The 25,037-nt window shown below is 44.7% G+C and overlaps 1 protein-coding gene across 1 annotated transcript; it reads left to right on the forward strand.

The window, feature by feature from the left end:
- The first annotated feature begins 15,585 nt into the window (after window positions 1–15,585).
- Window positions 15,586–24,173, forward strand: LMOD3 (leiomodin 3). The gene is made up of 3 exons (XM_040406592.1): window positions 15,586–16,029; window positions 20,854–22,365; window positions 23,833–24,173. Exons 1-3 carry the CDS (start codon window positions 15,739–15,741, stop codon window positions 23,869–23,871), a joined length of 1,842 nt encoding a protein of 613 aa, XP_040262526.1. The 5' UTR covers window positions 15,586–15,738; the 3' UTR covers window positions 23,872–24,173.
- The last annotated feature ends 864 nt before the right edge of the window (window positions 24,174–25,037 follow it).

Genomic DNA, 25,037 nt, shown 5'->3' on the forward strand with positions numbered 1-25,037 from the left:
GCTGGGTGAGATAAATAGCTTGGTCAAATGCCAACTTTGTATAAAAAATGGGAAAAGTTGTCTTTTGCCAAGATATTTCTCTCACCCACCATGAGTATATGTAAAAAGACACCCCAAAACACATTGCCCAACTTCTCCTGAATACGGCGATACCACATGTGTGACACCTTTTTGCAGCCTAGATGCGCAAAGGGGCCCACATTCCTTTTGAGGGGCCCACATTCCAAGAGCACCTTTAGGATTTCACAGGTCATTTACCTACTTACCACACATTAGGGCCCCTGGAAAATGCCAGGGCAGTATAACTACCCCACAAGTGACCCCATTTGGAAAGAAGACACCCCAAGGTATTCCGTGAGGGCATGGCGAGTTCCTCGAATTTTTTATTTTTTGTCACAAGTTAGCGGAAAATGCTGATTTTTTTTTTTTTTCTTACAAAGTCTCATATTCCACTAACTTGTGACAAAAAATAAAAACTTCCATGAACTCACTATGCCCATCAGCGAATACCTTGGGGTGTCTTCTTTCCAAAATGGGGTCACTTGTGGGGTAGTTATACTGCCCTGGCATTCTAGGGGCCCAAATGTGTGGTAAGTTGTTTGAAATCAAAAACTGTAAAAATTGGCCGGTGAAATCCGAAAGGTGCTCTTTGGAATATGGGCCCCTTTGCCCACCTAGGCTGCAAAAAAGTGTCACACATGTGGTATCTCCGTACTCAGGAGAAGTTGGGGAATGTGTTTTGGGGTGTCATTTTACATATACCCATGCTGGGTGAGATAAATATCTTGGTCAAATGCCAACTTTGTATAAAAAAATGGGAAAAGTTGTCTTTTGACAAGATATTTCTCTCACCCAGCATGGGTATATGTAAAATGACACCCCAAAACACATTGCCCAACTTCTCATGAATACGGAGATACCAGATGTGTGACACTTTTTTGCAGCCTAGGTGGGCAAAGGGGCCCATATTCCAAAGAGCACCTTTCGGATTTCACCGGCCAATTTTTACAGATTTTGATTTCAAACAACTTACCACACATTTGGGCCCCTAGAATGCCAGGGCAGTATAACTACCCCACAAGTGACCCCATTTTGGAAAGAAGACACCCCAAGGTATTCGCTGATGGGCATAGTGAGTTCATGGAAGTTTTTATTTTTTGTCACAAGTTAGTGGAATATGAGACTTTGTAAGAAAAAAAAAATAAATCATCATTTTCCGCTAACTTGTGACAAAAAATAAAAAATTCTAGGAACTCGCCATGCCCCTCACAGAATACCTTGGGGTGTCTTCTTTCCAAAATGGGGTCACTTGTGGGGTAGTTATACTGCCCTGGCATTCTAGGGGCCCAAATGTGTGGTAAGTTGTTTGAAATCAAAATCTGTAAAAATTGGCCGGTGAAATCCGAAAGGTGCTCTTTGGAATATGGGCCCCTTTGCCCACCTAGGCTGCAAAAAGTGTCACATATCTGGTATCTCCGTACTCAGGAGAAGTTGGGGAATGTGTTTTGGGGTGTCATTTTACATATACCCATGCTGGGTGAGAGAAATATCTTGGCAAAATACAACTTTTCCCATTTGTTTTATACAAAGTTGGCATTTGACCAAGATATTTATCTCACCCAGCATGGGTATATGTAAAATTACACCCCAAAACACATTCCCCAACTTCTCCTGAGTACGGAGATACCACATGTGTGACACTTTTTTGCAGCCTAGGTGGGCAAGGGGGCCCATATTCCAAAGAGCACCTTTCGGATTTCACCGGCCAGTTTTTACAGATTTTGATTTCAAACAACTTACCACACATTTGGGCCCCTAGAATGCCAGGGCAGTATAACTACCCCACAAGTGACCCCATTTTGGAAAGAAGACACCCCAAGGTATTCGCTGATGGGCATAGTGAGTTCATGGAAGTTTTTATTTTTTGTCACAAGTTAGTGGAATATGAGACTTTGTAAGAAAAAAAAAAAAAAATCATCATTTTCCACTAACTTGTGACAAAAAATAAAAAGTTCTATGAACTCACTATGCCCATCAGCGAATACCTTAGGGTGTCTACTTTCCGAAATGGGTCATTTGTGGGGTGTTTGTACTGTCTGGGCATTGTAGAACCTCAGGAAACATGACAGGTGCTCAGAAAGTCAGAGCTGCTTCAAAAAGCGGAAATTCACATTTTTGTACCATAGTTTGTAAACGCTATAACTTTTACCCAAACCATTTTTTTTTTTTACCCAAACATATTTTTTTTATCAAAGACATGTAGAACAATAAATTTAGAGAAAAATTTATATATGGATGTCGTTTTTTTTTGCAAAATTTTACTCCTGAAAGTGAAAAATGTCATTTTTTTGCAAAAAAATCGTTAAATTTCGATTAATAACAAAAAAAAGTAAAAATGTCAGCAGCAATGAAATACCACCAAATGAAAGCACTATTAGTGAGAAGAAAAGGAGGTAAAATTCATTTGGGTGGTAAGTTGCATGACCGAGCAATAAACGGTGAAAGTAGTGTAGTGCAGAAGTGTAAAAAGTGGCCTGGTCTTTAAGGGTGTTTAAGCCCTGGGGGCTGAGGTGGTTAAGAAATATTAAAACGTGGATATCGCTGGGAGGCTCTCTCTGCAGACAGGAGAAACATCTTGCGGAATTTCTGAATCTTACCAACTTATGGCCAGTTCTAGAACAACCTAAACTGTTCCCACGTAGACTGTTACCGATTCATAGAGTAGCTGTTCAGGTTTGGTCAGCATGTAAACGTTTACATAATGTAGAGTCAGACCTGTTGGAAACCCCGATTTGGCATAACCCTATGTTTCCTGACCTGATGGCACTGCGGGATGGGGTGTTCTGGAGGGAACATGGGGTTGCCACATTGGGAAACCTATAGGCTGGTTTCACACGGGCGTTGCGGGAAAAGGTGCGGGTGTGTTGCGGGAACACCCGCGATTTTTCCGCGCGAGTGCAAAACATTGTAATGCGTTTTGCACGCGCGTGAGAAAAACCCGAACTTCTTGGGATCGGTGTTCTGTAGATTGTATTATTTCCCCTTATAACATGGTTATAAGGGAAAATAATAGCATTCTGAATACAGAATGCAAAATAAAACAGCGCTGGAGGGGTTAAAAAAATAAAATAAAAATTTAACTCACTTTAGTCCACTTGATCGCGGCCCGGAATCTCCTTCTGTCTCCTTTGTTTAATAGGACCTGTGGTGAGCATTAAATACAGATACAGGACCTTTGATGATGTCACTCCGGTCATCACATGATCCATCACCATGGTAAAAGATCATGTTACGTACCATGTGATGACCGGAGTGACGTCATCAAAGGTCCTGTAACTGTATTTAATGCTCACCACAGGTCCTATTCAACAAAGGAGACAGAAGGAGATGCCGGCTACGCGATCAAGTGGACTAAGGTGAGTTCAAAATATATATGTTTTTTTTGTAACCCCTCCAGCCCTATTTTACTTTGCATTCTGTATTCAGAATGCTATTATTTTCCCTTATAACCATGTTATAAGGGAAAATAATAATGATCGGGTCTCCATCCCGATCGTCTCCTAGCAACCGTGCGTGAAAGTCGCACCGCATCCGCACTTGCTTGCGGATGCTTGCGATTTTCACGCAACCCTATTCACTTCTATGGGGCCTGCGTTGCGTGAAAAACGCAGAATATAGAGCATGCTGCGATTTTCACGCAACGCATAAGTGATGCGTGAAAATCACCGCTCATCTGAACAGCCCCATAGAAATGAATGGGTCGGTATTCAGTGCGGGTGCAATACGTTCACCTCACGCATCGCATCCACGCGGAATACTCGCCCGTGTGAAAGGGGCCTTATAGTAACAATGTCTTTAACGATTATGAGTCCATGAATAATAGACATGAACTTCCTAGACATGCATTCTACAGATTTCTACAGCTAAGGCATGCCATGCAAACACACTCGTGATGCCCCAGTACTATTGTCTACATTTCCGATGATCGGAGTTATGCGCTCTCGAGGACCACGTGGCTTTATATCAGCATTGTATACCCACCTTCTTTGTGTTAAACTGAAAGGTAGCCCAATGCAAGCATTGTCAAAATGGAAAGAAGTGATCCCGGATTTGTCTAATGATGATGAAGAGGATATTCTTGAATCCCGCACCCTAGTGTCACCTGCCATAAACAATAAGTTTATTCAATTGTGTATATTACATCAAAGCTACCTAACCCCACAGAGACTACATAGGATGGGTAGGCTTGCCCATTCTGGATGTCGCAGATGTGCGTCAGAACGCGCTGATTTCTGGCATCTTATTTGGGCATGCCCTTCCATACATAAATTTTGGGAGGAGGTGGTAAATTTACTTTCAGATCTATTGGAGTATACAGTGCCACTGCAACCTAAAACGTGTCTCTTTGGAATATTGGATGAGACTGCCTACTCTCATCATATAAGGATATTCCTGAGAGAAACACTGTTCTTAGCGCGAAAAGCAATAGCCATTAGATGGATGGGAGATAGAGCACCCACTTTAGCGCAATGGAAGCAAATGGTCAACACTATTATACTGTCACGGAAGGTGTACAGAAAACTAGAAGACACAAAATGAAGATCCGACTGACTGGATCCAAAACTAAGGAACCAAAGGGATAGCCCTGCAACAGACCTGGCTCTCTCCCTAACTGCTCAGCCTACGCAAAAATCTCAATGGTAGATGATCGCATATCCTCGTACCTCGACTGTATAACACCTGAACACCCTATAATAGTGAGGGGACACGACCACCGGCTCCCTACACTTGATACAGAGGGAGTCAGGGTCACCTGGGATCCAGCAAACAGGGAAATACAAATGAATGAACAAAACTTATCTGTAGAAGACTCAGTAGAAGCATCCAGCATGCATACACTCCAGGAAGTTGTATAAACCACAAAGTGATGCAGTATGGGAAGGGATTTAAAGGGATGCAATCAGTGCAACTACATGACAGCTGAGAGAGGCTAACGAGATGAGAAAATGAAAGCAAAACAAAAGGAACCTCAAGGAGGAGGTTCTGAAGGACGTCTGTCAGAGCTTCTCAGATGTCTGGTGGTGACATATACCATATGAGAACATTGTTTTCAAGAATAGGGGCTGTATGCCCAAGTTTCAAAAGGTGTGGGGGGTATGGTGTTCATCACCGCAAACTCTTTACTCAGTTCACAGATTAGCAGAAGCTTTACGGGCAGAACAAGTTGGATAGTCATAAAGTCTGACGGGAGGGAGAAGGTGGGACAAAATGAAATAGATAAGCCACACTAAGCCGATAACCTCACTGGTCTCTTTGATTAAAATAAGATCCTCCTATCTAAAGATAGAAATAATTGTACCGATACAGCACAAGTGTTAATTGTTTATTTTATGAGTTAAATACATGATATATGTACAATCCAATTAGATTTTACTGATTTATAACTATTGACAGATTATGTACAATGTATATCAATATAATTGGCTTTGTGTGTTCAATAAAGCGAATATAAAAAAAAAAAGAATGCTATTATTTTCCTTTATAACCATGTTTCAAGGGAAAATAATAAAATGAACAGAACACCTAAGGCCTCTTTCACACTTGCGTTGTCCGGATCCGTCGTGCACTCCATTTGCCGGAGGTGCCCGCCGGATCCGGAAAAACGCAAGTGTACTGAAAGCATTTGAAGACGGAACCGTCTTCCAAATGCTTTCAGTGTTACTATGGCACCCAGGACGCTATTAAAGTCCTGGTTGCCATAGTAGGAGCGGGGAGCGGGGGAGCAGTATACTTACAGTCCGTGCGGCTCCCGGGGCGCTCCAGAATGACGTCAGAGCGCCCCATGCGCATGGATGACGTGATCCATGCGATCACATGATCCATGCGCTTGGGGCGCCCTGACGTCACTCTGGAGCGCCCGGGGAGCCGCACGGATGGTAAGTACACTGCTCCCCCGCTCCCCGCTACACTTTACCATGGCTGTCAGGACTTTAGCGTCCCGGCAGCCATGGTAACCACTCTGAAAAAGCTAAATGTCGGCTCCGGCAATGCGCCGAAACGACGTTTAGCTTAAGGCCGGATCCGGATCAATGCCTTCCAATGGGCATTAATTCCGGATCCGGCCTTGCGGCAAGTGTTCCGGATTTTTGGCCGGAGCAAAAAGCGCAGCATGCTGCGGTATTTTCTCCGGCCAAAAAACGTTCCGTACCTAAACTGAAGACATCCTGATGCATCCTGAACGGATTTCTCTCCATTCAGAATGCATTAGGATAAAACTGATCAGGATTCTTCCGGCATAGAGCCCCGACGACGGAACTCTATGCCGGAAGACAATAACGCAGGTGTGAAAGAGCCCTAACCCAAACAAAACTTCAGTGAAGAAGTCCGGGTTCGGGTCTGGGTACCACATTCAGTTTTTTCTCACGCGCGTGCAAAACACATTGCACTTGCGCGGGAAAAAACTGAACATCGGAACGCAATCGCAGTCAAAACTGACTGCAATTGCGTGCCTACTCCTGCGGGTTTCCCGCAATGCACCCGGGAGTCGCATCCGGAGCAAATCCGGGACGGCCGTGTGAAAGAGGCCTTAGTCACACATCCTTTTTTGTCCATTGACTGTGAGCAGGGGCGGACTGGCCATAGACCCTACAGGGAAAATGCCCAGAGGGCCGCCTGAGCCCTCTTCATGGCCGCCAGCCAGGAACATAATGATCTGATGCTCTAAGCCAGGGATGCCCAACCTGCGGCCCACCAGCTGTTGCAAAACTACAACTCCCAGCATGCCTGGACAGACTACAGCTATTAGCCTACAGCAGGGCATAGTGGGAGTTGTAGTTTTACAACAGCTGGAGAGCCGCAGGTTGAGCACTTCTGCTCTAAGCATTTATTTATGCTAGAAGCATCAGGTACTTATGCACCTGGCCAGAGTACTTATGCACCTCTCCTGAACTCAACTGTATCATCGTCCTCAGGATAGTGATACGGTTGAATACTGTAGCGAGGGTGGCAGTATTTTGTGCTGCACTGTTGTATTTGCTTCTGCTGGGGAGGTATTTTGTGCTACACTACGGTATTTGCTTCTGCTGGAACAGTATTTTCTGCTGCACTATGGTATTTGGTTCTACTGGGGCGGTATTTTGTGCTGCACTGTTGTATTTGGTTCTGTTGGGGCAGTATTTTGTGCTGCACTATGGTATTTGGTTCTGCTGGAGTGGTATTTTGTGCTGCACTGTGGTTTGCAGGCCCTGCCTATTTCTTTTGTCTCTGCCTACTTGTGTTGCCCCACCTTCTGTCAATTGGGACCTACCTACAACATTGGTGCCACTTTTATGTTATTTTCCAGGGCAACTTTACCGAGCAACGAGAGAGACTCCTGCGCTTTGAAAGCCGCTGCCCGGGACAGGACCAGAGATGGGTGAGCCACCTGCCTACTCTCCGGGATCAGGGACGCCGCCCTACCCCTGCTGGCAGTCATGTGAAAGTTTTCTCAGGCCGAGTCCCGTGTGGCCTGCTCCTCTAATGGAGGAGATACGCGCCGCTGTGGTGTGCAAGACAACCCAAACAAAAATGTACTTTGAGGAAATCGCTAAGTCCATCCATGAGGACCCTAAAGACTGTCAGCACCGCCAGGAACGGAGGTCGGGCACGGTCATCACCTTTGACAAGGACCAGGGTTTTGGATTCATCAAAGACCACACTACAGGCCGGGACCTATATGTTAATCGAAGGTCCATCATGCAGAGTTACTTACCGGGGTACATGCATAACCTCCAGGAGGGGGAACAAGTGGAATTCACCCCTGCTGAGGGGTCCGTACGCTACAGCAGCGACTCGCCTGCGGCCTCAGTCAGAAAATTGGGAGGACTCAGATAACCCTTTTTTCCCAGAGACTGATCAAGAGGTCCCACTGGAGCCGATCCGAACCACCTACCAGAGCCTAGATTCACCATCCATGATGACCAGGGTGGAATGGACACCTATTTGTAAGGAGGCCTGCTAGGTCAACACCTGCATCATTATGCTTTAATGACTGTTCCAGTACAGTTGTCCTTTGTTGCAACAATGTGAGCTGCTGCCAGTTCCCCACGGCCCAGTGGCAGTTCCTCAAGTCACTCTGGATACCAATGCCCGCATTGTGCCCTTTTTTCAGGACTCCCTGTCTGACAAGACTTTCTCAGATAACCCTTCGTTCGGTAAAGCAGTCACTTCCAGTAAGTCCGAAGGCAGACTCTGCCTTGACTCTTGCACGCCCCCTAGGTACTCCAGTATAGGGTAGGCGGTGCATATATTTTGTCCGTGCAAATGAGGTTATGGCGCAGCAGAAATACCGTTCCTGCTTCTCAGCACAGTGGCGCCAATATTTTCCTGCTGTGAGGGGGGTGTGACTTAGTTTTTTCCGCCAAGCTGCTCAGTGATGGTGCAGCAAACAAATACAAGTCCTTTAGGTGGCCATCTTAAATGCAAAACAGTCCATTCAAATAAAGCAAGCAGCGGTATTGACTCTAGAAAAATCCACAATTTTGCAGTTTTAAAGATGCGATTTTGTAGTAGGAGTGTAGCGCAGTACATGCAGACAGTCTATAAGCAGCCTAAACTGTTCTTTGGTCCAATAAAAGCCATAAACAGTTGGGGCTCATTCACAATAGGCAGTCTATAATGATGCAGGGTTTTGCAAGTCCTGTTCACAGCGCCAATTTATTATGGCGGTACACAAATGCAGCGATGCACAAATCCAGTTATCAATTAGGAGCAAAGGAATTGAATCGCATCCTGTTGGAGGTGACGCCAATTTATTTTATGCGGTATGCCAGACCGACAGGGGAATTACACGTGAGGTCACAGTGTGAGCAATAGGAGGGCCGAGGTAAATACAGTTCTGGTTACTCACGGTTATGTCGTCCCTGGGCAGGCTCGCATAAGTGAAAAGGAGAACGGCACAAGGATTCTCTGGGGCACACTCCGGTGTAAGGGACACTGGCCAGATGGTGGTTTCGAGGTGCCCTTGGTGGTCTGTATTAATGTGCCCATGGCAAGGTCCCTTGTAGTCGTGACGCCAGTACCTTTTGTGGTGGTACAACCATTTACTGTAGTGTTAATTGAGGAACTGAAGACTGAGACAAGGATGGTGTAATCCAAATTATAACTTTTACTGAACGTTGCTCCTAGTAACAATTCCATCCATTATAAAACAGTCCTTTGTACATCCCAGTATAAAGTACAGTCTCATGCATACGGGGGTAGGGTGATGTAAGTCCTCAGAAGAAACAGGCTCTTAGTTATATATATATATACACAGTTGCAAGAAAAAGTATGTGAACCCTTTGGAATGATATGGATTTCTGCACAAATTGGTCATAAAATGTGATCTGATCTTTATCTAAGTCACAACAATAGACAATCACAGTCTGCTTAACTCCTTAAGGACACGGCCTTATTTCACCCTAAAGAGGACCTTTCACCGATTATTACTCTATGAACTAACTATACAGACATGGAGAGCGGCGCCCAGGGATCCCCCTGCACTTACTATTATCCCTGGGGGCCGCTCCGTTCTCCCGGTATAGGCTCCGGTATCTTCAGATTTTCGGCTCAACTGGGAGGAGCCTGTCGGCGTCTCCTTCTCCCAGGATGTAGCGCTGGCCAATCGCAGGGCTCAGGGAGAAAAAAAACCTCTCAGGCTATGAGCTGAGCGCTGCGATTGGCCAGCGCTACAGCCTGGGAGAAGGAGACGCCGGTAGGCTCCTCCCAGTTGAGCCGAAAATCTGAAGATACTGGAGCCTATACCGGGAGAACGGAGCGGCGCCCAGGGATAATAGTAAGCGCAGGGAGAACCCTGGGCGCCGCTCTCCATGTCTGTATGCTTAGTTTACATTTTTTATTGTAATTAAAGGTCCTCTTTAAGGACCAGGCCATTTTCTGCAAATATGACCAGTGTCACTTTAAGTGGTGATACATTTAAAACAATTTGACTTATCCAGGCTATTCTGAGATGTTTTTTTCGGCACATATTGTACTTCATGACACTGGTAAAATGGAGTGAAAAAAACAAACCATTTTTATTTATAAAAAAATACCAAATTTGGCAATTTTTTAAATTTTTTTGCAAATTTCCAAGTTTTAATTTCTCTGCTTCTATAATACATAGTAATACCTACAAAAATAGTTATTACTTTACATTCCCCATATGTCTACTTCAGGTGACGGTTAGATTGGTACTATTTTGGTGGGAGTACGCCTTTTTAGTCGCTTGCTGTTGTACTTTTTGTGATGTAAGGTGAAAAAAAAAATGGTTTATTTAGGACAGTTTTATTTTTTTATTTTTTACGGTGTTCATCTGAGGGGTTAGGTCATGTGATATGTTTATAGAGCCGGTCGATACGCACGCGGCGATACCTATTATGTCTATTTTTTTCCCCCCTATTTTTTACCAATTTTTTTTTACTTTATTTGGGGAAAATGACGTTTTTGTTTATTTTTACTTGAAACTTTTAATTTTTTAGGGGGAAAACTTTATTTTTTCAACTTTTTTTTTTCACTCTATTTTTTGTCCCACTTTGGGACTTCAACTTTTGGGGGTCTAATCCTTTACAATGCTTTCCAATACTTCTGTATTGGAATGCATTGGCTGTATGAGTAATACAGTGTGTATTACTCATACAGCTTCCGGCCTGTGAGATCCAGGGGGCTGGATCTCACAGGCACAACACCGGAAGGCAGCGCGATGCCTTCCTTAGGCATCGCGCTGCCTTCCATGCCATCGGGTCCCCCTACAGCCCCATGGGGACCCGAAGGCACCGCCGCCCGCACCATAAAAAGCCGCAAACCACAGGTCTGAATTGACCTGCGGTCTGCGGCAATCGCCGACATGGGGTGGGTCACGGGACCCTCCCCCCCCCCCGCGCATTTAGCCGAGGTGCCTGCTCAATGATTTGAGCAGGCACCGGCTTCCGATCACCACCCGCCACGCGGCGGTGATCGGAAATACACAGGTCGTACAGGTACTTCTATTTTCCAGTGTTTTCTGACAGATGGCCTATCTGTCCTCTGGGTTTAAACTGGAAGGTATGGATGCCAGAAGCTGTGTCCTACACCTGCTTGCAAAGGTGCCTGGGAAGCCTTTAAGCCTTTGCGTCTCTGCGGACCGTAAAAAGGATACGGTGGTGTGCATGGGGTCTAACTGCAGTGTCCCACTACATGGCTGTGGGCACCGCAAACTTGTTTTATTATGTTTTATTATCATATATTATGCCTGTATGCTGTATTTCATCTGTCATATTCTCCCATGTCACAATGTGATTTTTACATGTAAGATCCTTTACACAGGCCTAGTTAGGGTGCACTACACTAGTTTCTCCACAAGATGGGGCAGTGTCACAGTGTATATATAGCTTAGCTCAGGCCTAGTTTAGGCAGGTTCAGACAAGTTTAGTCAGAGAGCAGCCATGATGTAGCTGCTTGCTGGAGGGAGGCCCCCTGCCTCTCTGCTCTCTCCCTGTTGGCTCCACAGCCCAGGGTTAAAGCCACAAGATTCAGCCCAGAGGTGAGACGTCCACTTCTACAGCTCGCTTCTCTGGGGTGACCAGTGTCCAGCTACTAAAGCAAGTATTCAAGGGGATTTATATATTGTCTTAAAGTCAAAGGATAGCATGGTCATAGAAACATAGAAACATAGAAACATAGAATGTGTCGGCAGATAAGAACCATTTGGCCCATCCAGTCTGCCCAATATACTGAATACTATGGATAGCCCCTGGCCCTATCTTATATGAAGGATGGCCTTATGCCTATCCCATGCATGCTTAAACCCCTTCACTGTATTTGCAGCTACCACTTCTGCAGGAAGGCTATTCCATGCATCCACTACTCTCTCAGTAAAGTTGCATGAGTGCGTGTGGCATGGGCAGCTTGCATGTCTGGAAAGGCACCATCAATGCAGAAAAACAAGGTAAAAGAGGAAAGAATATTTAAAAGAAGAAAAACTGCTACAAGAGGACATAGTTTTAAATTAGAGGGGCAAAGGTTTAAAAGTAATATCAGGAAGTATTACTTTACTGAGAGAGTAGTGGATGCATGGAATAGCCTTCCTGCAGAAGTGGTAGCTGCAAATACAGTGGAGGAGTTTAAGCATGCATGGGATAGGCATAAGGCCATCCTTCATATAAGATAGGGCCAGGGGCTATCCATAGTATTCAGTATATTGGGCAGACTGGATGGGCCAAATGGTTCTTATCTGCCGACACATTCTATGTTTCTATGTTTCTATGTTTCTATGACCATGCTATCCTTTGACTTTAAGACAATATATAAATCCCCTTGAATACTTGCTTTAGTAGCTGGACACTGGTCACCCCGGAGGAGCGAGCTGTAGAAGTGGACGTCTCACCTCTGGGCTGAATCTTGTGGCTTTAACCCTGGGCTGTGGAGCCAACAGGGAGAGAGCAGAGAGGCAGGGGGCCTCCCTCCAGCAAGCAGCTACATCATGGCTGCTCTCTGACTAAACTTGTCTGAACCTGCCTAAACTAGGCCTGAGCTAAGCTATATATATACACTGTGACACTGCCCCATCTTGTGGAGAAACTAGTGTAGTGCACCCTAACTAGGCCTGTGTAAAGGATCTTACATGTAAAAATCACATTGTGACATGGGCGAATATGACAGATGAAATACAGCATACAGGCATAATATATGATAATAAAACATAATAAAACAAGTTTGCGGTGCCCACAGCCACGTAGTGGGACACTGCAGTTAGACCCCATGCACACCACCGTATCCTTTTTACGGTCCGCAGAGACGCAAAATGTGGATACAGCCCATGTGCCGTCTGCATTTTTTTTGCAGACCCATTGACTTCAATGGGTCTGTGGTCCACATTTTTTAGACATATTCCATAGTTGCCAACTGTCCCAAATTTGCAGGGACTGTCTCTGGTTTGCAAATTCGGGCTGTACCGAGCCAGAAATGGGCTGTGCTAATGATAACCCTGCCCATAAGCGGCGTTTTGGATGCTCTGATTTTACCAACCTAAATGTTGGTATTCTTTTTGTAGAACGGACATACGGATGCTGAAAACACACGGATGATCTGTGAGCTTTCCGCACCCATATGTCCGTTCCACAAAAATAGAACATAGTAATGAGCGAACCGGTTCGTCTTGCTTTGGATAGATCTACATAACCCGTTTTCATTGCGATCCATATAGCCATACGTGTATTAAAATATATTGCTTGCGATGAGGCTCTTTCAATAGGGCCGCTGTTGACAGGAGACTTTATTCGTCGCTCGCATGCGCCGTAACTGTGAGTAGCGGCACATTAATTAATGCATTACATTAATGAATCCGGGTTCGGATTCGTTATATAATACATTAATGCATGCGCCGCACTCACAGTAACAGGGCATGTGCGCGACTACAGAAGTCTCGCGTTACTGGCAGCCATATTGGAGGAATACATTTTAATTCACGTACTTAGGGATCACAATGAATCGGGTTTGTCCAAAGCGGGATGAAGCAGTTTGCTCATTACCAATAGAACATTTCCCACATTTGTCCACAAAGCGTTGACCATGGACCCATTGAAGTCAATGGGTCCGCAAAAAATGCGGATGCAACAAGGATAGTATCCGTATTTTGCGGATCCGCACTTTTCAGACTGCGAAATACAAACCGGATTCCAAAAAAGTTGGGACACTAAACAAATTGTGAATAAAAACTGAATGCAATGATGTGGAGATGGCAAATGTCAATATTTTATTTGTAATAGAACGTAGATGACAGATCAAACGTTTAATCCGAGTAAATGGATCATTTTAAAGGAAAAATACGTTGATTCCAATTTTCACGGTGTCAACAAATCCCAAAAAAGTTGGGACAAGTAGCAATAAGAGGCTGGAAAAAGTAAATTTGAGCATAACGAAGAGCTGGAAGACCAATTAACACTAATTAGGTCAATTGGCAACATGATTGGGTATAAAAAGAGCTTCTCAGAGTGGCAGTGTCTCTCAGAAGCCAAGATGGGTAGAGGATCACCAATTCCCACAATGTTACGCAGAAAGATAGTGGAGCAATATCAGAAAGGTGTTACCCAGCGAAAAATTGCATCTATCATCATCAACTGTGCATAACATCATCCGAAGATTCAGAGAATCTGGAACAATCTCTGTGCGTAAGGGTCAAGGCCGTAAAACCATACTGGATGCCGTGATCTCCGGGCCCTTAAACGACACTGCACCACAAACAGGAATGCTACTGTAAAGGAAATCACAGAATGGGCTCAGGAATACTTCCAGAAACCATTGTCAGTGAACACAATCCACCGTGCCATCCACCGTTGCCAGCTGAAACTCTACAGTGCAAAGAAGAAGCCATTTCTAAGCAAGATCCACAAGCTCAGGCGTTTTCACTGGGCCAGGGATCATTTAAAATGGAGTGTGGCAAAATGGAAGACTGTTCTGTGGTCAGACGAGTCACGATTCGAAGTTCTTTTTGGAAATCTGGGACGCCATGTCATCCGGACCAAAGAGGACAAGGACAACCCAAGTTGTTATCAACGCTCAGTTCAGAAGCCTGCATCTCTGATGGTATGGGGTTGCATGAGTGCGTGTGGCATGGGCAGCTTGCATGTCTGGAAAGGCACCATCAATGCAGAAAAATATATTCAGGTTCTAGAACAACATATGCTCCCATCCAGACGTCATCTCTTTCAGGGAAGACCCTGCATTTTTCAACAAGATAATGCCAGACCACATTCTGCATCAATCACAACATCATGGCTGCGTAGGAGAAGGATCCGGGTACTGAAATGGCCAGTCTGCAGTCCAGATCTTTCACCCATAGAGAACATTTGGCGCATCATAAAGAGGAAGGTGCAACAAAGAAGGCCCAAGACGATTGAACAGTTAGAGGCCTGTATTAGACAAGAATGGGAGAGCATTCCTATTTCTAAACTTGAGAAACTGGTCTCCTCGGTCCCCAGACGTCTGTTGAGTGTTGTAAGAAGAAGGGGAGATGCCACACAGTGGTGAAAATGGCCTTGTCCCAACTTTTTGGGGATTTGTTGACACCATGAAATTCTGATTCAACATATTTTTCCCTTAAAATGGTACATTTTCTCAGTTTAAACTTTTGTTCCGTGATTTATGTTCTATTCTGAATAAAATATTAGAAGTTGGCACCTCCACATCATTGCATTCAGTTTTTATTCACGATTTGTATAGTGTCCCAACTTTTTTGGAATCCGGTTTGTACATACTTTGCATGCATGGGTGAATATAATGGGGGCATACCTGGATTATTATGGTGGCATGTGATTTCGGGCACTGTTTTAAGGGAATGAGGACGTTTTGGGTAGTATGTGACTGGCACTGATATGGGGGCATGTGTATGCGCTCACATCTGCGTCTCCTTCATACAGTGACCCTCCAGTGACCGCACAGATAGTTGCGTGAACAGCTCCGTCCCTGGAACCCTCTGGAAAATGACCACCGCGTATTACACAATGAGGAGGGGGGGGGACCAGCTGTACTCAAATGTCAAATGCATTCGCACAGCTGACACCAGTTGCTGAAAACAGAACATGGCAGCAGGGTCATAAATTCTCCGTGAAGTCTTCCATGGCTTAATATAGCTCAGGCCTCAGCTGAAGTCACTGTCGCCTCAAGTCACTCATGGTGGCTTCTTCTCGGAGGATACAACACGCTGCGCCATAATCGCCTGTATCTGTGGACCGTACGTTAACCATGTCTCAGCACAGCCAAGATTCGGACTTGGACGAACTGTTTGGAGATATTGATGAAGATGAGATTTTGGCCAATTTATCTCCTGAAGAGCTAAGAGAGCTCCAGAGCGAGATGGAGGTACTGGCGCCGGATCCGAGAGTACCAGTGGGCATGATTCAAAGGGACCAGACGGAAAAAGCACCGACCGGCCAATTCGACCACAGGTCGCTCATCGGTTATCTGCATTGGGAAAAGGAATCTAATCGGATGCTGGAAGAAGAAAGGCTCCCTGTTACTCTTCTACCATCAGAGGTAAATGTTCAGAGGGTGGAAATAAACTCACTGGAGAGGAGCGAATTTCATATTTTGAAATTCGTTCCCGCTTCGCTTGGTGGTAAAAGCAGAATGGCGTTATGGATTCCGTTACCACGGACCATGACGCAATTCTATGACGGGAGAGACATTCCGTTATTCATTCCATCATAATAGAAGTCTATGGGCTTCAAAACGGATCCGCCTCGTTTCCGTTATTAAAGGGGAGTCCTCTCTGGATAGGAGCAATGTATAATGTGATAGAAAAATGTATCAAGTCAGAAAAAGGAGGCAAAATGGACAATCACGATACATTAGTCAGCGCCTTGTATTAACGTCCTCTACATGATCAATGCCATTTGCTGGAGTGAGACGACCCCTTTAAACAAAAACGACGCCATCAGGTGGGCAAACCATTCCTCTGTATGCACAAGAGATTAAAAAGTTTGCATAAGGCTACTACATGCACACGACCGTATGTGTGTTTTGCGGTCCGCAAATTGCGGATCTGCAAAAAAAACGGATGACATCAGTTTTTTTTTTGCGGATCCATTGTAACAATGCCTAAAACGAACAAGAATGTTCTATTTTGCGGGGCTATGGAACGGTACACGGTGTGCTGTCCGCGTTATTTGCTGACCCATTGAAATGAATGGGTCCACATCCTATCCGCAAAAAAACGGAAACGGACACGGAAACAAACAACGTTTGTGTGCATGCAGCCTTAGGGCTCATGCACACGACAGTATTTTGCGTTCAGTATACTGGCCGTTTTTGGAGTTCAGTAATGCGGTACATCTACGGAACCATTCATTTCAATGGTTCAGCAAAAAAAACTGAAGTGTCTCCATGTGCATTCTGTTTCCGTATTTCCGTATTTCTGTACCGTGAAAAGATAGAACATGTCCTATTCTTGTCCGCAAATCACGGTGCTTGGCTCCATTCAAGTCAATGGGTCCGCAAAAAAAAAACGGAACACATATGGAAATGCATCCGTATGTCCTCCGTATCCGTTCCGTTTTTGCGGAACCATCTATTGAAAATGTTATGCCCAGCCTAATTTTTTCTATGTAATTACTGTATAATGTATATGGCATACTGAAAAACAGAAAGGAAACGGAAACACAACGGAAACAAAAAAACGGAACGATGGATCTGTAAAAAAACCGGAACGTAAAACACTGAAAAAGCCATACGGTCGTGTGCATGAGCCCTTAATGTAAAAAAATGCATGGATGGAAATCAATGGCTTCAAAAATAATCGATAGTATTAACTTACAGGGTAAAGCCTGATCTAGATTTAAAAACCAAATACCGTACATAAATAAAAACAAAAAACTATTTCACTCTCTAGCAGAATTATGCTCTAAAAAATTCTCATTTAGGGCTTATTCACACGACCGTGCCGTTTTTTTACGGTCCGTAAATTGCGGATACGCAAAAAAACAGATCCCGCCCGTGTGCCTTCCGCAATTTGCGGAACGGAACAGGAGGCCCATTCTAGAAATGCCTATTCTTGTCCGCAAAACGGACAAGAATAGGACAGGACTCATAATTTTTGCGGGGCCCACGGGACAGAGCAACGGATGCGGACAGCACACGGAGTGCTGTCCTTATCTTTTGCGGACCCATTGAAATGAATGGCTCCGTATACGGAACGCAAAATACGTTCGTGTGAACAAGCCCTTAAGCAGACAAGGGGCCCCGATTTAATAGGTCACCTCTCCGCCTAGTCAAGTTCTTATGGACGTGATGACTTTCCCACAATCCAGTGTGGCGACAGTGCGATCATGTTGTTGTCGGTGTAAACATGTAGCGTAACATCGATGGCATGTAAAAGGTTAAAATAGCACGAATCAGAGAAAAATCAAGTCTCTTACAAAAATTGCTGAAAAATTATCGGCATCTGGGAAAAGCTAGATGGCAACCAGTATGGCTGCTTCCGCAGCAGATTTTATGCAATGTATTTGCTGGGACTTGTAGTCACATGATGCCTCCGTTATAAGAACACATGACATGGGTTAGATGGCATGCGAGGAGAGCGTATGGTCAGAGCGATCAGAATAGCAGCAGGTCACATGACCCGTCCAGCTGTCTGTTATTTACAATACCGTCATTCACCGCCGGAGAGAAAACCAGGACGTTATTTTATTCCATTATTTTTTTTTACTTAATTTACATTTCATTTCTACTTTATCCAGCAACCGCATTGGAGAAAATACCAGTATGTAATGGAAACCATCAGCAGGCAGCTGTTGGTGGATTTGTTTAAGGCTACATGCACACGACAGTTGTTTTTCTCTGCGTCCGTTCCGTTTTTTTGGGCTGATTGGATGGGTACCCATACATTTCTATGGAGCCGTTAAAATTGCGGTGTAGTCAACCTTTTCTTTTCCGCGTCTGCTGTCCGTGTTTCCCATCCGCAAAAAAAAAACGTTTTGCGGACCCATTGAAGTCAATGGGTCCGCAAAAAAATGCGGATGACCAACGGAAGCCATCCGTATATCATCCGCATCCGTGTTTTTTTTGGCGGATGGTTGCTGGGAAACCTGTGTATATTAAATTTCAAGAATTACAGCCTTCAGGTTTTTTTTTGGGCGGACTGCAAAAAAAAACTGAAGACACACGGAAACACAACCTACAAAATTGGCGGACAAACGGAACGGATGTGGATGTAAAAAAAACAGGAACACGGATCCGCTATTTGCGGACCGCAAAAAAGCATGTAGCCTTAGAATGGGTAGTGAGTTTGATTGGCTCACCTGCTTAGTAAGACATTAAACCCATTTAAGTATCAAGTATAGGTATAATTAGAATAAGGCCTCATGCACACGGACGTTTTTTTTATTTTGCGGTCCGCAAAAACGGTTTCCGTTGTTCCGTGATCCGTGTCCATTTTTTCTTCCGTGGGTCTTCCTTGATTTTTGGAGGATCCACGGACATGAAAAATGAAAAGTCAAGTTTGCCTTTGAAATGATAGGAAAAAACGGACACGGATCACAGACACGGATCACGGACGCGGATGACAATCTTGTGTGAATCCGTGATTTTTCACGGACCCATTGACTTGAATGGGTCCGTGAACCGTTGTCCGTGAAAAAAATAGGACAGGTCATATTTTTTTCACGGACTGGTAACACGGATCACGGACGCCAAACGGTGCATTTTCCGATTTTTCCACGGACCCATTGAAAGTCAATGGGTCAGCGGAAAAAAACTGAAAACGGAACAACGGCCGCGGATGCACACAACGGTCGTGTGCATGAGGCCTAAATGTCCAAATTTGAGGTTCCTAGGCCAAATTGTAAGGACTCATGCACACGGCCATTGTGGTTTGCGGTCCCCAATGCACGGGCAATATCCGTGCGGATTCCGCAGACGGATCCAGACCCATTCAACTTGAATGGGGCCGTGATCCGTCCGCACCGCAAAAAATAGAGCATGTTCTATTCTTTTGCAATGCGGAGGCACGGAGAGAAACCCCACGGAAGCACTCCGTGGTGCTTCCGTGGGGTTCAGTGCCTCTGTTCTGCACCGGACCTTCCGGATTTCCAGGGCGCACGCTGCCAGTGCCCGCATTTTGCGGGCCACAATACGGGCACGGCCGTGTGCATGAGTCCTAATAGTTCTTGTATCCTCCTATGGGCCATTGCCCCACCCCCACCCCAGGCATTAAGGCTTGGATGTGACTTCAACGTGCACCCCCTGTTGTTATTCCCCTAAGATCCTTCAGTTGAAGCTTGCTGACGGTTTCTAGTAATGATAATAGCAAAGCGGAAAGGGAGATATATTACAGAGGTCCTATATTGTATTTTTCTATGTATCTACTGATTTAAAGGGGAATTCCACGTTAAAGAGCGGGGTTTTTAATGTATGTAAATCTTAAAGAGCAAGGTGGAGAAGATATAGAGGTCCAAGGAGACTTCACATCATCAGGACCCATCGGTCTATGAGTTACTGTACATACATCACAGGGTGGTGGGACACTTGGAAGAATTTCATAAATATTGGTTATGCTAAAATATGCTGCTCTTAGGGTAAATGTAAAATATTTTTAAGCCTCGGAAACAGATGAAAGCAAGATTCCCGGCTACCACCTAACCATTCTGTTATAGCAGCTTTCAGAGGTGCCACTTAAAACTCATGAGCCCCAGTACAAGACCTGTAATCTTGGGACTCCCCTCCATTGCCCAAAGCAAAAGAGTCCTGCAAGAAGCATCTTGTGCTCAGAGACTTGGTGCAACCATGTTTTAGGTAGGATTATATCCCTGGCTGTAGCCAGGGTGTTCCTTGCACGACATGAGGATAATTGTGGTTGAGGGACACAAGATTGTTCATCATGAACTGGACAGCAGGGTGAACTTGCACGTGAGGTGGGGGGAGACTAGCTGCAGTGTAGCTCTCCCCCGAATGTTTTAGGCCTGGGCAGTCATGAAGGTCAGATGGAAGTCTGGTGTCTGCCTGCGGGCACAGTCGTGGTAGGTGGGTATAGCTGGCCCAGCGCAAGGTGGTCAGCTGGAGGCAGGCGGGTCTCCAGCTTAGGGAATGTGGTGATTGGGGTCAGGCTCCTCTAACGCTATGTTCTTATGTTTAAGTGAACAATAAATTGTGGCACTGGCTACTAATAGTTTTGCCCCAAAAAATTCATTGTGTTTTTATTGGGGGGGAAATGGGAGGTGGGGAGGATTAGTCTCTATGGGGTTAGCGGGTGCACACCTTAATGCAGACTGATATCTACAGAGGTCTTTCGTTGAGTGCAGGCTATAGTCTGGCCCCCAGCTTCATATGAAAATTCACCATAAATATTCTTATTTTTTATTTTAGAGAATAATTGCCAGAGAGGAGGAGCAGGAGGAAATGAAGAAGTCTCGTGAACAAGATGAACAAGAAACTGAAGAAGAGCCACAAGAACCAGAAGAAGAAAGTAATGCTGAAACTGTAGAAGAGTTTTGCGAAAAAGACAATGAGACAACAGATGAAGAAGAAGAGAAGACAGAAACAAACCAAAGTGTCGGATCAGAAACGGAATCAGAAAAAGAAGAAAAAACGAACGGTGAAGTCGCTGAGGAAAGTCCTTCGGCCTCTCCACCGAATGAAGAGATTACAGAGGAAGAGCCACAAGAAGAGAAGAGCGATGAAACCAGACCCACCACTGATGAAGCTCCAGAACCTGCTGAAAACATTGAGGATAAAAAGCCACCTGAGAAGATTTCAAAATTAAATATACCAAAGAAATTGGCACTGGACTCTAGCTTCATTAAGATGACCGCGAGGCCTTCTGGCAATCAGACCAACTTGGACAGAACATTGCAGAGCATCCGGGAGAACAATCCAGATGTGAAAGAAGTCAATTTAAACAACATTGAGAATATTCCAAAGGAGATGCTGGTAGACTTTGTCAATGCTTTGAAGAAAAACAAACACGTAAAGACTTTTAGTATGGCAAATGTTGGAGCCGACGAGAACGTGGCCTTCACATTGGCCAATATGTTAAGAGAAAATAGGAGCATTGTCACCTTAAATATTGAGTCCAACTTCATCACTGGCAAAGGAATTGTGGCCATTATACGATGTCTTCAGTTCAACGAGTTTTTGACTGAGCTGAGGTTCCACAATCAAAGACATATGTTGGGTCACCACGCAGAGATGGAAATTGCAAGACTTTTGAAGGCCAATAACACGTTGTTAAAAATGGGTTACCACTTCGAGCTGCCAGGCCCAAGAATGGTCGTGACTAATCTGCTAAGTAGAAATCTAGACAAACAAAGGCAAAAAAGGAAAGAGGATCAACAACAGCAACAGATGAAAGAACAAGAAGAGATCATTAATATGTTGGAGAACGGTCTAGGCATGGGAATTCCACCAGAACTTTGGGCAATGCTGAACCAACCTCCACCAACAACAAATTCCAAGATGCCCCCACCGACTTCCAACTCAAGAATGCCAACTATTGCAGAGGAACCGAAAATCCCGGTGCCACCACTCAGAAAAAGTAAACAGAACAAGCCAGAGTTGAACTCTGAAAACAAGTTCAAATCCGAACCCCCGCCTTTCAAAGACGTGAAACTCAAAAAGTTTCAAACAAGATCCACGGCCCAAAAGTTAAGAGAAGAAGCAGATAAGACTAGTTTGCGAGACATGATACAGCTCAAAAGGGCAAAACCCAAGTCAAGCTCTTCTCAAAATTCAGAGCTGGCAGAGAAAGTCAATCTTAAGGATGTAATGAAAACCCTGAAGCCCGTGCCAAGGAATCGTCCACCTCCTCTTGTTAACTTGACGCCAAGAGATGAGCTTCTAAAAGATATTCGCCAGAGTAATGTGGCCTATCTAAAAGCGGTAAGGAATTATTTATATGGACATAAATTATATAGTTGCACAGATAGGTAGGTTACTATAGAGATACAGTAGGTGTTTTTGATAAATGGAAGTTCATAAAACAGTAAAGGAAATGTATTCTTTGTACCGGCTTTGGTCAGACTTTTAGTACATTGGGGGAAATGTATCAGTACTGCCCTACGTTTAGTAGTCTTTGTGCTTGGTATTGCAGCTTTGTCCCATTCACTTGTATAGCCCTGAGCTGTACACCATCAAGTTTTATACATTTTTGACAACCTATTCTAAGATGAGGGTAACACTATATATAGATCACTGGGTTGTGGGACAGTGAGAAGACTGCTCTGCTCCTAATCCATCCCATAACAAATCCAAGCTCCAGTGTCCACCTTTGTAGCCAATATTTTAATTGCTCCATCTGCTCCAGCAAAGTCATGTAAAGCCTCATTCACACGGATGGCACACGGACAACAAAATGCATCACGGATGCATTACTGACCACCTTCTCACGGATTTGAGCACAGATGTGTGAATGAGGCTTAAGGCTAGCCGAAAGCATTAAATATCTGCCTGTCAAATGCATTGTTGGCCAGCAGCTGTCTCACCTGACTAACCTATACATATGCATGCATGACTCGGCTGAGCATGCATGTGTTCCTAATAGAGATAGGAGAGTAAGCCATTGCAAGACACCTGTTATCTCCCCAAGAACAAAAGGATTGGGCATGCTGAGATACAACAGCCTGATCTGGTGTATTCACATTTGATGTATGTTGACTGAACCTGATCATTTCGGGAGGACTGGTGGACCATCTAATACAGGGATCAGCAACCTGCGGCACTCCAGCTGTTCTGAAACTACAACTCCCAGAATCCTCCTTTCACTTCTGTGGGAGTTACAAGAACAACCAAGTAAGTGTGCATATGCTGGGATTTGTAGTTTCACAGCAGCTTCAGTGCCGAAGGTGACGGATCTCTGATCTAATATGTATGGGACCTCCTGACTCTTCTCGAAGTGGCAGATGTTACTGCTGAATTCACATTGTGAATTGGGGGAGGTACGTTTTAAAGTGTTTGATAAGTGTAGCTTGTTTGGCTGCAGCTTCTGATGGCAGAAAGTAGTTAGCCAGGTGCAATAAAAAAAAAAAAATTACAAAAATGCTGATCAGTTGCAATATCAAACATGACCACTAGGTAGCAGCATTGAAGGTTTCCGTTTGAGAATGTTACTGCCCTGTGTATAAGGGGGTGCAAGAAAGAAAGGAAAGAAACTGTGCCGCTGTCGTTTATTGGTTGTGTCTGGTATTACAGTATTCAGATGAATGGGGCTGAGCTGCAATACCAGACACAACCAATGGAAAATAGTGGCGCTGTTTCGGGGGGAAAAAATACAGACCCTATTTTCTAATCTCATACAATCTTAAATCCAGAGTAAGGACCGATTATTGATTACTCTATCTTTTCATACAGGTGCCACTCCCGAAAGGGCTGGAGGAACACTTGGAGTAAATGTGAAGAAGACTCTTTTAAATAGACAGTCCTAATTTTGCTATCGGTGAACCACTAAAGACAATGGGGAGACTGCTGTTAGTGTCATGGGATCAACAACGAACGTGGAGTGAGAAGAGCAAGAAGTGAACGTATTCAGATGAGACACATTGGGGCATATTTACTAGCACCGTTGTGTACCGCCATGCGGTGTGCATTCTGAATGCGGAGCGAACCGTACCCTCAGCGCGGTGCAGCTCGTGAGCTATGACCGATTTTGTGAATACGCTTTCCAGCACTTCATTGAGCTTTAGTTAAAAAAATATATATATATTAAAAAATTGCATGGGACTTCATAAATATGGAGCTCAAACCGAATGCTATTATGCAAGGATAAATAAGCCCCATCGGAGAGATCCCGCGGAGGGATAGTCAAGGAAAGCGGTCCCGTCAGTTTGGACTACGTGAATTAGGATGGCGAGTGCTATGGGCCACTACACAACAAGGACTTGCCCCTATTGTAATTACCTATATCTAATGTGAAATCCTAGACAGGTATGTGAACATTTCTGGTAGGTAGAACAGACCTAACCAGAACCAACGGCTTCCCTGCAATCAGCTGTGATCTGTGGAGGGATCCTAGTCAACAGTGTTCTCTGCAGCACCCCCACAGGTGAAATGAGGAATTGCACAGTTACCACTGTAATTAAAGGGGTTGTCCCATCACAGACAATGGGGGCATATCGCTAGGATATGCCCCCATTGTCTGATAGGTGGGCGTCCCATCTCTGGGACCCGCACCTACATCGAGAATGGAGCAGGGAAAGGCGTCCCCATATTTCCGTCGGCCCCATAGAGATGAATAAGAGCAGTGGCCGCGCAAGCGCGGTGCGCTCCCATTCACTTGTATGGGGAGAATGCTTGGCGGTGGCCAGAACCCGGGAACTCCCAATGACCAATATGAAAATCCCAGAGAACCCCTTTAAACTGACAATTCCCTAGTAAGGTGATGGAAAATGGATTGAAAGTTATTCCTAATGGAAAGAGAAAAACAAAAAAATCAGGAAATAAAGTTGACAACCTGTGGTTCTCTACTACAACTGCCAGCATTCTGCAGTCAAGACATGCTGGGGGTTGTAGTTTTCCAGACGCTGGAGACTACTGTGGGATGCATTCTAGTGTGTTCT

Source organism: Bufo bufo, chromosome 9 (assembly GCF_905171765.1).
Source record: "Bufo bufo chromosome 9, aBufBuf1.1, whole genome shotgun sequence".
In the NCBI taxonomy this organism is placed as follows: domain Eukaryota; kingdom Metazoa; phylum Chordata; class Amphibia; order Anura; family Bufonidae; genus Bufo; species Bufo bufo.